The sequence below is a fragment of the Miniopterus schreibersii genome (genome assembly GCF_964146895.1).
Source record: "Miniopterus schreibersii genome assembly, chromosome: 3".
In the NCBI taxonomy this organism is placed as follows: Eukaryota; Metazoa; Chordata; class Mammalia; order Chiroptera; family Miniopteridae; genus Miniopterus; species Miniopterus schreibersii.
In genome coordinates this window covers 18,992,661-19,006,629 of record NC_138103.1, presented here as the reverse complement: position 1 = coordinate 19,006,629, position 13,969 = coordinate 18,992,661, and the positions used below count along the sequence as shown (strand labels likewise).

At 42.3% G+C, this 13,969-nt stretch overlaps 1 protein-coding gene across 3 annotated transcripts in view; it reads left to right on the top strand.

The window, feature by feature from the left end:
• CPPED1 (calcineurin like phosphoesterase domain containing 1) overlaps nucleotides 1–13,184 on the top strand; it is a 95,823-nt gene extending 82,639 nt beyond the window's left edge. Inside the window, exons 4-5 of one of the 3 annotated variants that reach the window (XR_013998520.1) lie at nucleotides 10,208–11,900; nucleotides 12,370–13,157. Coding sequence is in view for 2 of the 3 variants with exons in the window: in XM_081133206.1 (XP_080989332.1) it covers nucleotides 10,208–10,437 (230 nt within the window). In the remaining variant the exon portion in view is untranslated. The other 2 variants (XM_081133207.1, XM_081133206.1) reach the window with 2 other exon arrangements.
• The last annotated feature ends 785 nt before the right edge of the window (nucleotides 13,185–13,969 follow it).

Here is a 13,969-nt window from a genome sequence, read left to right as displayed (position 1 = left end):
CCTTCGTAGCAGCAGCTGCACCTTCCCAGCTTAGGGAACACCTGGCCCTCCCCTTTGCTTGGGCACCCAGGCCTCTGGCGGAAGCCTCTTGGCTGCCTGCTGAGCAGTTCTTTCCCCGCAGAAAGGGTTATTTATATGTGCTTTCTATATGTTCACACCAGCCTTTCTTTTTTACTTTTCTTTCTTTTTTTATGAGTCACTTTTTATTCCTCACCACTGGAACAGAATAAATTCTGTGTGACTAACGATTTATGACAGAGTTTTCACATCTTCAGCTGGCAGTGTGAAGGTGCTTGGGGTTTTCATAAATGTGTACTCAGGCAGGACGACCGTAGAAGCTGTCCACGACTAAATCACACCAAGGCCGTAAGGAAGCCAGATTTTAAACATTGGTTTTTTAAAATATGTTTTTATTGATTTCAGAGAGAGGGAGAGAGATGGAAACACCAATGAGAGAAACAGTCATTGATCTACTGGTTCTGCATGTCCTCTACTGGGGATCAAGCCTGATACCCGGGCATGTGCCCTGACCAGGAATTGAACCGGCAATCTACCGGTGCATAGGAGGATGCTCACCACTGAGCCACACGGGCCAGGCAAGGAAGCCAATTTTTATTATCAAAATTGTCCCAAGGTAGATCTCGGTTTTCTGATTGATTCAAGGCAGGTTTCCGATATTACAATATTAAATTATACAGAGATTGCATCCCAATCCTGTGATTGATTTGAAATGAATTTGAATCAAGGCAGCTTAAAAATAGCTTTTATAGTGTCTTTAATGACTTAATATCGTGAAGAAATAAAGAGGAAGCTAACACCACTGAAGTCGTCCTTTATTGATTCAGGGGCTCTCTTTGCTGGGAATTCTTCTCGTGGTAACTTAAGAAGATGCTTGTCATCTCCGTACAGCAGTTCATAATTCAAAAACAATCTATACATAATACTCAATTAAGGAACCACAGAGGCATGTTGGCCAGATGACTGATGAACAGCCCGAATGGAAATTCTGCACAACTCTTGAAAACACAGCTAAAATCAATCCCCCGTCAGGGAAACCATGACTTATTAATACATTCCCTGCCTCCATTGAGTCGTGAATCAATGCTTTCCCATCAAAAGCTAATAGAAAGCAGAGCTGGGTAAAACTTCTTACAAGTCCCCGTGGCCTGATGGTGTAAAAGGGGCAGGACCGTAACTGGGACAAGAGCCAGCACTTCGAGTCTGCCCTACTCCAGAGATGAGCAGCTGCCCTGCACTGTAGGGGTCTTGGGGGGTGACGAGCACCTACTGTTTACTGGGTGCCTGTTACCAGCACCCAAACTCTCCTCCAAACCTGCCACCCATGAGACAGGTGTCATTATTCATCTTACAAATGAGGAAATCAAGGTTCACAAATTTCCATAACCTGCCAGAGGCCCCAACAGACAGAACCTGAGTCTGCAGGACCAGGTGAGACCTTGGGCTCTGACCTCAGAGCACCCACGGAGCCTCCTGCCTGACGGTCGCTCTGTAAATTCATTACAGGATCGTTGTGTGGCTTCTCCTTCAGGACTCTAAAATGCCGAGTTCCTCATTGTAGTGGGGTGGGGGGGAGCTCTTTCACCAGAGGGGAGAAGGCTCGGGACACAGTGCCTCTGCTCACTGATGCCTCTTTCCTAACTCTCCTTAGGCATCTTTGCTCCTGTAAGAATTCGCGTTCGGTCACATTTTCTGTGACTTGGGACATTAACAATAATGGATGTGCCCTAGGGGCCTGGAGTGGGAAGATGGGTGGGGCTGCACACTGCAAAGAAGCCCAGCTGTCCACTGCCCGTGGAGACCTGCTCCGAAAGTTCCCAGTCACTTGAACAGTCCCCATTAGCGCTCCTGTCTCTGCGAATGCGAATGCCGGTTGATATGGTGTGAAATTTAAACGTAAATGAGTTTTTACAGCTAATTACAGCTAATGGGAGCAACTTTCAAAATTGCCAAACATTCCTTCCAGAATAGTGTAGTTTGCAACTATGAATTAGGCATAAAGAGCCAAATTTCATAAACATGATTTAGCATACAACAGAATAGTAGTGCTAAGTGCTTTCCGACCAGCCATTAGGAGCTCCTCGAGGCGGGACTAATAGCACGCGCTCCCATTCGGGTCCCTGATGGCCGCAGGCTTGGAAAGCCCGGGAAGGCCGCAGAGGAAGCAGTTATTTCCATGGTCCCTCACCTGAGTGATCAGGAGCTGCTCATGGCTCCATCTGCAGCGAGGACCCAGTGGGCACCCAGCCCAGTGGTTCCAGCTGCAGCTCTTGAACCACACGGCTCAGGCCCTGGGATGGTGGCATCTCCATCTCTTCTGTCATCTTTTTCCCAGTCCATTTGTCACACCACCTCTACACTGTTCACTTCACCTTGATGATTTGTTCGTGATCACCAGATCAATTCATGATCGCTGCAAACATGAAGTAGTAACAAAGTAGGAAGTGATGCCCCCCCAGCTAATCCCACCCAACCAACCTCACCATGAGATCACCAGCGTGAGGGGTTGCGTGTATATTGCTCCCCCATTCAGTGGGGGGTACAAACACATTCACACACACCCTCTTACACATACATTATTCTTTTTAACAAAAACAGGATCACAACACTTTTTTACGTCTTCCCATTTGGTGCCTTTCACTGTCAGTATGTTAATCTACCTCTTGTTTTTAACATACGTACTATAATTTATCCAGTCTCCCGTCAGTGAGCATTATAAACAGTGCCTCAGTGACCACTGCACTGTAATTTCTGCCCACAGATGCAACACCTGCATCTGTGGGCTCTTCACTGGGTATTTCTGAAGGGTAAATTTCTACGGAAGTGGTAGTGTCAGATCAAGGGCACAATAAAACGTGAGAAGATAGCATCTAATTACCTTCTGAAATGAGGTGTATCTGTTTACATCCTAATAATAGTAAATGGAAATGTTTCTCCCCACCCTTGGCTGTGGGGAAACCTGGGCCACCTCCCTCTCCATCCCTAGTTGTGGGCCTCAGCTGGCCCACAGCCGCACCTGCCCACAGGTGGGTCTCAGTTCCTGCCACGTGCTGTGGCTGTGGTCTCGAGCTCTGCCGAACGTCTCCCAGAATCTTACTAACCAGCAGAAGCTGCCGTAAACATTTTGAACATATGTCCTTCATGCCTTTTTGAGTCATTGTCAAATGCAGAACAGCTCCGTCACCGCAGGGACCCCTCCTGCCACCCTCCTGTAGCCACACCCACTCTTGACTCCTTCCATCTCTGTTCCTGACTCCTAGCAACAGTACCTATAATTTTACCATTTCAAGAATGTGATATAAATGGAATCACACAGCATGAAACCTTTTTGGCTTTCTTTAATCAGGATACTTCTTTGATATCCATTCCAGTTGTTGTGTGTATTAGTAGTTCCTTCCTTTTGTGTTGCTGAGTAGTACTCCATGGTGTGGGTATGGTGGTTCAACCACTCAGCCACTCTAGGTGGTTTCCAGTTTCTGGCTGGTACACACAAGCTGCTATGAATATCTAGGTACAGATTTTTGAGTGAACGTAAGTTTCCATTGCTCTGGCACAGGTGTCCAGGAGTCCCGCTGCTAGGTCACATGGTAATTGCCCTTTCAGTTTTATAAGAAACTGCTAGATGATTTTCCAAAATGACTGTACAGCTTTACATTCCCCTCCGCCCTGCAAGAATAATCCAGTTTCTCTGCACCGGAGCCAGCATTTATGTTAGTAACACTTTTAAATTTTTTTGGTTGGTTGGTTGGTGTAGTTATTGTGATTTTGCCCCCTCTTTGCTGATTAAAAGCTATATATCCCATTTCTGTTCTTTTGGAAATTATACATATATTTTTTAAAAAATAAACTTTAAAACTTTGGAACAATTTTAGTCTTACATAAAAATTACAAATATAATGCAGAGAATTCTTATATACCCCATACCCACTTTCCCACGCTGTTAATATCTCATGCTAGTGTGGTATGTGAAGTCCATGACCAGATTCCCGTACTTTTCACCTAACACCCCTTTCCTGCTCAGGATCCCAGCCAACATACCGCATTAGAACTAGTTATCCTACTTCCTTAGTCCCCTCTTGGCTGTGGCAGTTTCTCAGGCTTCCCTTGTTTTTTGTGACCTTGATTGTTTTGAGAAGTACCAGTCAGCATTTGTAGAATGTGTCTCTGTTTGGGTTTGCCTGGTGTTTTCCTCATGCTGGGGTTATGGATTTGGGGAAGGCCACACAGGTGAAGTGCCGTTTTCATCACAGTCACATCAAGGGCACATCTATCAACATGACTTGTCATCACTGCTGATGGTTCAGTTTCCCACTGTAATGTATACTCTTGGGAGGCAGTCACCATGCACAGTCCACACACACCTCGGGGGTGGGGAATTACGCTTCACGCCCTTGAGGAAGGAATATCTATGGAAATTATTTGTTATTCTTCAGTATGGGAGACTTCTGTCTTCTCCCCCATGTATTTATTTAATCATTTATATTAGTTGGACTCGTGGATTTTTTTATACTTTGAGCTATAATTTAATACTAGTTTTGTTTCCTTAAATTCACTTTGGCTATTGGGAGCTCTTTCAGTTACCTATTGTGTCCCTTAGCCATGTCCCCATCAGTGTGAGTTTTTGAGCACTTGCTTACTTCCTGGCTCTGCCAGATGCTCCAAGCTCCTCCAGTATATTTCCTGCCCAGTCCTTCAGTCAGCCGTTTCTGCACGGATCCATAACTTGTCTTGTTGGAGAACGGTATGAGAAACCAAGATCTAGATACTAGGAATACTCATTACTAATCTGTTTCCTTGCTTCTCAGACACTGTCAGCTAACAGAGCAAGGAAAGGTGTCTCTGAATACTAACCTGTGTATTTGCACATCTATAAATATTTCTGTATGTAACCATGAGTTCATGCTGATGTGTCCAGCTATAATCTGTGACCACATGGATCATTCTAGCCTCCTCCCTTTCCCCTACCTTTTTTTTTTTTTTGCATTTTTAAAAAATTGAGCTATATAATTCACACACCATAAAATTCACCCTTTTAAAGTATAAAATTCAGTGGTTTTAATATGTTCACAAGGTCGTGCACCCATCCTCACTGTCTAATTGCAAACCATTTTACCATTCCGTAAGGAAATGCTGTACCCATTAGCGGTCACTCTCCATTCACCTTTCCCCAACTCCCAGCCCCTAACAAACAATAATCTTCTTTCTCTGTGGATTTCCCTTTTCTGAACATTTTATATAAGTGGAATCATATAGTATGTAGCCTATTGTATCTGACTTTCCCTCAGCATGATGTTTTTGAGGTCAACCCTTGTTGTAGCATGTGTCAGTACTTTGTTCCTTTTTATGGCTGAATAGTATTCCATTATATGGATGTGCCACATTTTGTTTACCCATTCATCAGTTAATGGACATTTAGATTGTTTATCCTTTTAGGCTATTATGAATAATGCTGTTATGAACACCTGTGTACAATTTTTGCATTAATGGATGTTTTCGTTTCTCTTGACTATATACCTAGGAGTGAAATTGCTAGGTCACGTGGTAACTATATGTCTAGCATTTTGAGGAACTGCCAAAGTGTTTTTCCAGAACTGCTGCACTGTTTTATATTCCCACCAGCACTGTGTGAGGATTTCAATTTCTCCAAATCCTTGTGAATACTTGTTATTCTCCATCATTTTTATTTTAGCCATTTTAGTGGATGAGGTGATATCTCATTGTGGTTATGATTTGCATTTCCCCAATGGTTGATGATGTTGAACATCTTTTTATGTGCTTATTGGTTATTTGTATATCTTCTTAGGAGAAATGTTTGTTCAAATTCTTTGCCCATTTTGTTGATTTGGTTATTTCGCGCGCGCGTGTGTGTGTGTGTGTGTGTGTGTGTGTGTGTGTGTGAAAATGTTTATTTCCTCAGCCCCAGTGACAAAAGAAAAATAATTTGGGTGGAGGGATAGGACAGCTGTTAAATGTAGTGAAGAAATTTCACAGGCCTAAAGAAACTATTAAATGGAAGAATGAAACAGATTTATATCATGAAATAGAATCCTACTTATGATAAAACACAAGTCAGCTTGAATTTCTGAATAATCAGTAGGATTCAAAGTGACAATTTTCTATTGCAATCTTATTCTTAATGTTCTCCCAAAATCCTTAATTCTGGGGAAAGCAGGGCAAAATATGGCCAGAGGTTTCAGAGCCTTTCATTCCAACATTACCCACCAGCCACCAGAAGGTAATTAAAGATGTGGCCACAGCAGATTCCAAGCTCCAAGGTCAATTCTTCCCATTCTCTCTTTCACTCTTCATTTTAGTTGATCTAATGAAAGCTTCTGACATCACAGTTAAAACACCTCAAGGTAAACCAGAGTAATAAATCCCATTTGCTTCCCTACTGGGTTTAAGACTGTTTTATTTTTACCGTAGTTGCATGTTTTGTTATGCACTGTTACAGACTGTGATGAAATAAAGGTTGTAAAGAGCCGATGAATGTATGGGCCTCTTAATGTGCAAAACCAAATAATTCCTAAAAGAGTTGTAATCTCTTATGAATAATCTTTAATTTTTCCTGTAAATACAAAAAAAAGTGTATGTTTCTTTTATAAATAATCTATATTATATTTTCCTGTAAATACAAAAAATTTTTGAAGAAATTATTAAAGCCTGTACTTAATACGAAAGGGGGTAGGAGCAGGGAATCGCCCATTTTGAGACCTATCTTAGCTGATTTCTGGATACTTTCTGATGAGATTTAATCCCACTCTGGAAGCCTGTGCTTTCTGTCCCCTAAATGGTGGCCACAAGCCTTTGTGATTATTTCTTTTTATTGTATATCCACATCTTCTTTATCCATTCACCTACTGATGGACATCTAGCTGCTTTCATATCTTGGCTATTACTAGTAATACAGCAGTGAACATAGGGATGCATATATCTTTTTGAATAGGTGTTTTTGTTTCTTTGGATAAATACCCAGAAGTGGAATTGCTGGATCATATGGCAGCTCTATTTTTAATTTTTTGAGGAATCTCCATACTGTTTTCCACAGTGTCTGCACCAATTTACAATCCCACCAACAGTGTGCTCCACATCCTCACCAACACTTGCTTGTTGATTAATTGATGATAGCCATTCTAACCAGTGTGAGGCGATATCTTGTGGTTTTAATTTTCATCTCTCTGATGATTAGTGATGTTGAGCATCTTTTCATTTGTTTGTTGGCCATCTGTATGTCCTCTTGGGAGAAATGTCTATTCAGGCATACTTTCCATTTTTTAATTGGATTGGATATTTGTGTGTTTGTGTGTTAAGTTGTATGAGTACCTTATATATTTTGGATATTAACCCCTTATCTGATGTATCATTGGCAAATATCTTCTTCTATTCAGTAGGGTTGTCTTTTCATTTTGTTGATGGTTTCCTTCACTGTGCAAAACTTTTTAGCTTGATGATGTCCCATTTGTTTATTTTTTCTTTTGTGTCCCTTGCTTGTTGAGACATATCCAAAATAATATTGCTAAGAGTGATGTCAAAGAGTTTATTGCCTGTTTTCTTCTAGGAGTTTTAGGGTTTCAGGTCTTACATTTAAGTCCTTAATTCATTTTGTGTTTATTTTTTTATATGGTGTAAGAAGGTGATCTAGTTTCATTTTTTTTTTTTTGGTATGTATCTGTCTAATTTTCCCAAAATTGCTTATTGAATAGACTGCCTTTACCCCATTTAATATTCTTGCCTCCTTTGTCATAGATTAATTGTCCATATAAGTGAGGATTAATCTCTAAGTTCTCTATTCTTTTCCATTGATCTGTATATCTGTTTTTATGCTAGTACCATGCTGCTTTGATTATTATAGCTTCATAGTATAATTTGATATCGGGGAGCATCATACCTCCTACTTTGTTCTTTCTCAAAATGTCTTTGGCTATTCGGGGTCTTTTGTGGTTTCATATGAATTTTAGGATTAGTTATTCTAATTCTGAGAAGAATACCATTGGTATTTTAATAGGATTGCGTTGAATCTATATATTGCTTTAGGTAGGAAGGACATTTTGACAATATTAATTCTTTCAGTCCACAAGCAGGTATAGCATTCCATTTATTTGTGTCTTCTTTTAGTGAAAGTTTGGAAGTAGTAAACTTTCAGTCTTTATACGTCCAAACATGTATTTATTTTACCCTTAAACTTGAATGATGGTTTAGCTAGGTATAAAATTTGAGGTGTATAGTTACTTGCCCTCAGCATTTTGAAGGTATAACTCCTTGATTCTGTTATTGCTGGGATGCCTGTTATCTAATTGTCATTCCTGTGTAATACTTTACCATGTTATCTCAGGTTTTTTCTCTTTGATGCTCCACAGTTTTACTATGATATGGAAAATTCTCAGCTATTATTCCTTCAGATTAGTCTTACTACTATTTCCTCCTTTCTCCTATTCCAGTTTCTCTTGAGCACCCATTGATACCTTTATCCTTTGGGTTCTTTGAACTGCTTGATCATATCACTTGCATCTGGGTCTCAGTGTTGTCTTCTGGTTCACTTCCTCAATTCTGCCTTTCAATTCACAAATGCCACATGAGCTCTTGGATTAGTGCCTAGTCTAGAATTTATGCCACTCGTTGAGAGTTGTTTTTGTTTTAAATTTTAATGGTAATGTCTTTTATGTCCACCATTTCCAAATTATCATTATCAACTAGTCTCATTCAGTTACACCTGTTTTGCTCCAAAACATGCTGTTTGTTTGTTTTTTTATGGGTATTAGTCCTTTACTAAGGACTTTTTGATATCGTGAAATCATTTATTTAGAATATTTTTTGTTTTTGTTATTTTCTTACTTTCTCTCTTGACTAACTTCTCCCTGTCTATGGTTTTGATTACTTCCACCCAGCCACCATCCAGGACCAGGTTTTATAGTGATTCAGTGCCCTTGCCCCACAGCATTATTGGGAAAACATGTTTCGGTTTCTAGACTCGAGCCTGTGTCTTCCTTCCTTCCTAGACCCATAGGCTGCCATAAGCCCTAGTCCAGCGGTGTTCTGGAGACAGCTCCTACAAGCTCACAAAAACCAGTTATTAAATTTTACGGAATTCTGTGAGCTGGTTGTTAAACAGCCATTATTTAAATTATACAAACTCACCATTATGTAAATTATATTTAACAGTCAAGGCAATGATTACTCAAAACTTAGCATTTTCTAATTATCTTGCTACATATTACTATTACCCACGCGCAAGGTCTGCAGCATTTGTATCTGTGTGGTAGAAACACTGTGTAATGGGAGCTACCAGGCATCTCTTCCCACTCTGGTTCAGTGACATCGTGTTCGTCATTTGCCATCAGCCATGATAAGAGTTGAAACCATGGAGATTAGGAAACATTACAATCAGGTCTTTTCTTCTTCCTAGAATACTTGTTTAACATACCAGCACGACATTGCCCTGGCCCAGGCATCAGGTAACAGCAGTTTTCTTCCGCCTCCTTCCATAAAGAGAGCCACTGACACCACCTCTGTTTAAACGGGGCTCAGGCTCGATTTCGTCGTCTCACAGAAAGTGCTTTCAGCCTCAATATCTCACAGTCAGAACTTTACTCCCCAAAGCATTGCAACCCCACTCATTATGCTGCTTTCCTGTTTTGTTTGTGGCCCATGGCACTGTTTATTTACTTATTTACTTATTTATTTATTTACTTATTTATTTTTTTATTTTTATTTTTTTTTGATGTTAAGGTTGCCTCCATCCTTTGGTTTTCTTTTTTATGTTTTATGCGTCATCACTTTAGAGTGGAGGATGTACATTAAATATTGAACATGCTGTGCTATCTTGGCTAGAACTCTATCTACATTATTTTTCATAGACATATAACTTCAATCATATGGATGCTCATATTGCTCTCAAAATATTTCCTTCAGCCTCCTTCGTCTCCCCCAGAGTCACCCCGTGTTCCTTTTCTGCTCGTCTTCCCTAACCCTTCCCTGTACCAGTTACGACACACGTGGTAACATGCTGTACCTGTGTGATCCTTGGAAAGGTTCCGGGTGTCACTGTGCTGCCTTCTTACTTATTACATACTGAATAATATTATGTGTGTAATATAATAATACATCACTGTTCAGACAAGAAAACATTGGAGCCCCCAAGTTCCCTAAGTGGAAATCCTTGGCCCCCTAATGTTTTTTCCCTTCCCTGCAGGTGTCAAAGCTGTGTTCTCGGGCCACTACCACCGGAATGCAGGGGGCACCTACCAGAGCCTTGATGTGGTGGTATCGTCTGCCATCGGGTGCCAGCTGGGCAAAGACACCCATGGGCTCCGAGTCGTGGTGGTCACCGCTGAGAAAATTGTTCATCGGTACTACAGTTTGGATGAGCTGAGTGAAAAAGGAATAGAAGATGACCTGATGGATTTGATGAAGAAGAAATGATTGCCGTTTATGATCCATTCACTTTTCACTCCCACTATTTTTTAATTTTGTCAGAAGCAGCAGCTGCACACAACCACTTATTGAATATAAAAGTATACCAGGCAGATCTGTGAATGTATGTCCTTTTGCATAAATCAGAGCTGGGTCCTATCCTGAATTATATTAGAAATAGAACTGCCCTCCCTTTAAGAAAGAGAGGGGGGTGGGGGTTGGAGCCTGGGGATAAAAGAATAAATGATACTAGAATATCTCTACATGAGTGTTTGAATAAACTCTCCTAATCGTGTGTTTCTCAACCATCTCAAGTTCTCTGCTTTTGAATCACATTGTTTTCTGTCTCTTATGGTGAATGTCTACCTGTGGACCTCCATCCCAACTGGATATCCAAGAGCGATCTTTGGTAATTCCTTGAACAAACCCCATCCGATCATGTTAAATTGTAGTCATGACTCTGGTGCTTGCAACACGAAGGTCATTCCTTTCCCTCCTAACAAAACAACTGTCTCCTCATTTTAACAAGGAGCAGAGTAGCCGGCATTTGATGTAAAATGTCCAGACCTCTATGCTGATGTCATTGGTACAGGTCAGAGCTTAAGTTGGCCTTCTCGGGGACTACGGAAGTCACCTTTGCACACATATTATAAAAATCTGTGAAAACCTCGTCCAAGAGACCAGCACCAGAGCCCTAAAGTGCACCCCCTGCAGCGCCCGGAGCACACTCTGAGTGGGTTCCCCTCACACCAGACGCTGCGGGAGCTCCACAGTTTGCTGCCTCCTGCAATCGGAATGACCCTCCGTTCCTGAGACTCTTCACTGTGTCAACTTTGACGGAAAAAGTGGGAATTAATGCAAGATTAAAAGAATCAAAGCAGGAATTTCGGTGGGGCAAAAACTGCTTTCAGCCGCTTTCCGGGAATTGGCGCTGACTTTGGTTAACTGCACCAGCCCGGCGGCGCCAGGATGGGGCGATCGGCGTTGCTTCCGCGCAGTCGGCCTTGCGGGGACTTCTCCGCAGCTCCGGGCCGCTGTGCCGTTTCACCGGGCGGCCTGTTCCACGATGTCCCGATGCACAGGGAACCAGGCACCCCCAGTCCTGCAGGAACACCCCACAGCATCCCGCAGCAGCACTCAGTCATCCTAAAATGCCTTGAACAGCCGACAGCTTACAAATGAACTGCAAAACCCATTAAGACTTTCTTGTTAAAAAGTTTTAGTCAACGCAGCAAAACCATGAGAAATTAAATAGAAAGATAATTGGATATGTAAATTCATAAGGAACAAAAGACAAAAAGTTAATTATGCTACGGATCGGTGGCACGCCATAGCTCATTGTTACGTGGCACTGGAAAATTAAAAAGTTTCAAAATTAGGATGCCCTTGTTTTAGGATTTTGCCGCGTGCTTGCTTTGTGCTCATGTTTCTTCATAACCGGCGTGGATCTGAGCTCAGAAAGAGGAGATTCAGTAAGCGACATGATGGCCACACGTGTGAGGCATGGGAGGGGTAACGCTGAGCATTAGCTGCCACAATCGTGTACCCGGATCGTAAAGGCAGACGGGGGCTCACGGGGAGGAAGGGGAAGAGTTTAGTCACAGTGGACGGACGGACAGAGCCACCTTCGTGGTGTCACATGTCCAAACGCCCTGGGCTGTGTCACTTGAGTTTCGAGGGAGGATATGGAAAAGCAATGGAAATTAAATTTACTAAGCCTCCTTCCCAAAAACCTAATAAGTCAAAGAATTGATTCAAAACACAGCAAGAATATGCTAAGAACAGGGAATCCTGTGAAATTCTCGCTATTTTTAAAGTAACCAAACAGCAGTATTCCCAGTGGTGAGAAGTTCAGAAATGCTTTTGTAAATAAGTGTGTATCATTCTGACGATGGGTAAGTACTAATGCATTCACTTATTTTCTTTTTTGTTTTTTAAAAGATATTACACAAGTGCCTTATACCGTGAAAAACAAGAAAACAGTGATCATGAGTGCTGCGGCTTCTGGGTGTTACGTGCCAAATGCTGTGGTTCGGAGAGGCGGTGCCGCTCGCCAAGGCCGGGCAGCTCTTGCAGGGGAAGGAGCGAGATGCAAGCAGTGGGACTGTTGAGCCCGTGCCCCTCAACACTGCCCCCTCTTTCCTGGAAGGTGTCTTTAATGGGTGTGAGTTTGTACCAGCTCGGCCCACAGCAACACTACGGTATTGGGCACCTTTGACCACCTTTCCTGGGCGAGAACCCAGCGTTAGCTGGAGGACGTGGGCCAGTAAGCACATGAAAAATGCTCAGCATCACAGCCAGCGTGGAAGAAGCACAGTGAGACACCATCTGTCACTCAGTGGAATGGCCACAATGGAAAAGGCTGACAATTCCAAGTGTGGGTGAGACTTTGGTACAACCCTAACTGTATCACTGTGATTCGCATTAAGGAATATTTATTTGGCCTTCTTCTCTGTCCCTGGCAGTCTCTAAAACCCTTGGAATTTCCTAAGGGATAAGAGATATGAAGGTGCTTTTTGTTATTCGTAACAAGTCCTTTTCTGCCTCACCTGGGTTTATGTTAATGAGGTGACTTTTGCAAAGTCCCTAAGGGCCGGGGCTGGTTGCTAGGGGAACCAATTATGTGATTAGAGCAGCAGATTTTCAACCCTTTTCATCTCATTGCACACATAAACTAATTAAGAAAATTCTGCAGCACACCAAAAAAATACATTTTTTGCTGATCTGACAAAAAAAAGTATAATTTTGATTCATTTACACTAGGCGGCTACTGTGTTGGCTGTTGTCATTTTTTTATTTGACAATCTAAGGGAAAAGAGGTCAGATATTGCATGTTTTAAAATTCTCGCAGTACACCGGTTGAAAATCGCTGGATTGGAGGGTTGGAAGTTTTAGCCACATCACCCACCCTCTGGGGAAGGCAGAGCGGCTGGAGATTGAATTAATCACTAATGGCCAGTGATTTAATCAGCCAGGCCTATGTAATGAAACCTCCATTAGGAAACAAAAAGATGGGGTTCAGAGGGCTTCAGGTTGGTGAACACGTGGTGATTCGGGGAGAGTGGTGCACCTCGAGGGGACATGGATGCCTCACGCCCCTTCCTTGCCCTACACATCCCTTCCAGCTGGCCATTCTGAGTTATATCCTTTTATAATAACCTTGTAATTTAGTGAGGGAAATGTATCCCTGAGTTCTGTGAGCCACTTTAGCAAATGAAGTGAACCCGATGAGGGGATTTGGGGAACCTCTGATCTATAGCAGGTCAGTCAGAAGCACAGGTGACAAGTTGGACTTGCAGTTGGCCTCTTAGGTAGAGGGTGGGGAATCAGCCTCTACCCTCTCGTGGGAAGGAGCCATTAGCCTGTGGGATCTGAGCCGTCTCTGGGCAGTGTCAGAATTAAGCCGTAGGACACCCAGCTGGTTGAGCAGGATTGCCTGGTGTGGGGGGGAGAACATTGGTGACTGCAAGTGCAGAAGGGAAGTATTCTGTGAGGAGACAGTAAAGGGAAAGAGCTTTTCACACGTTAATTCATACATTCC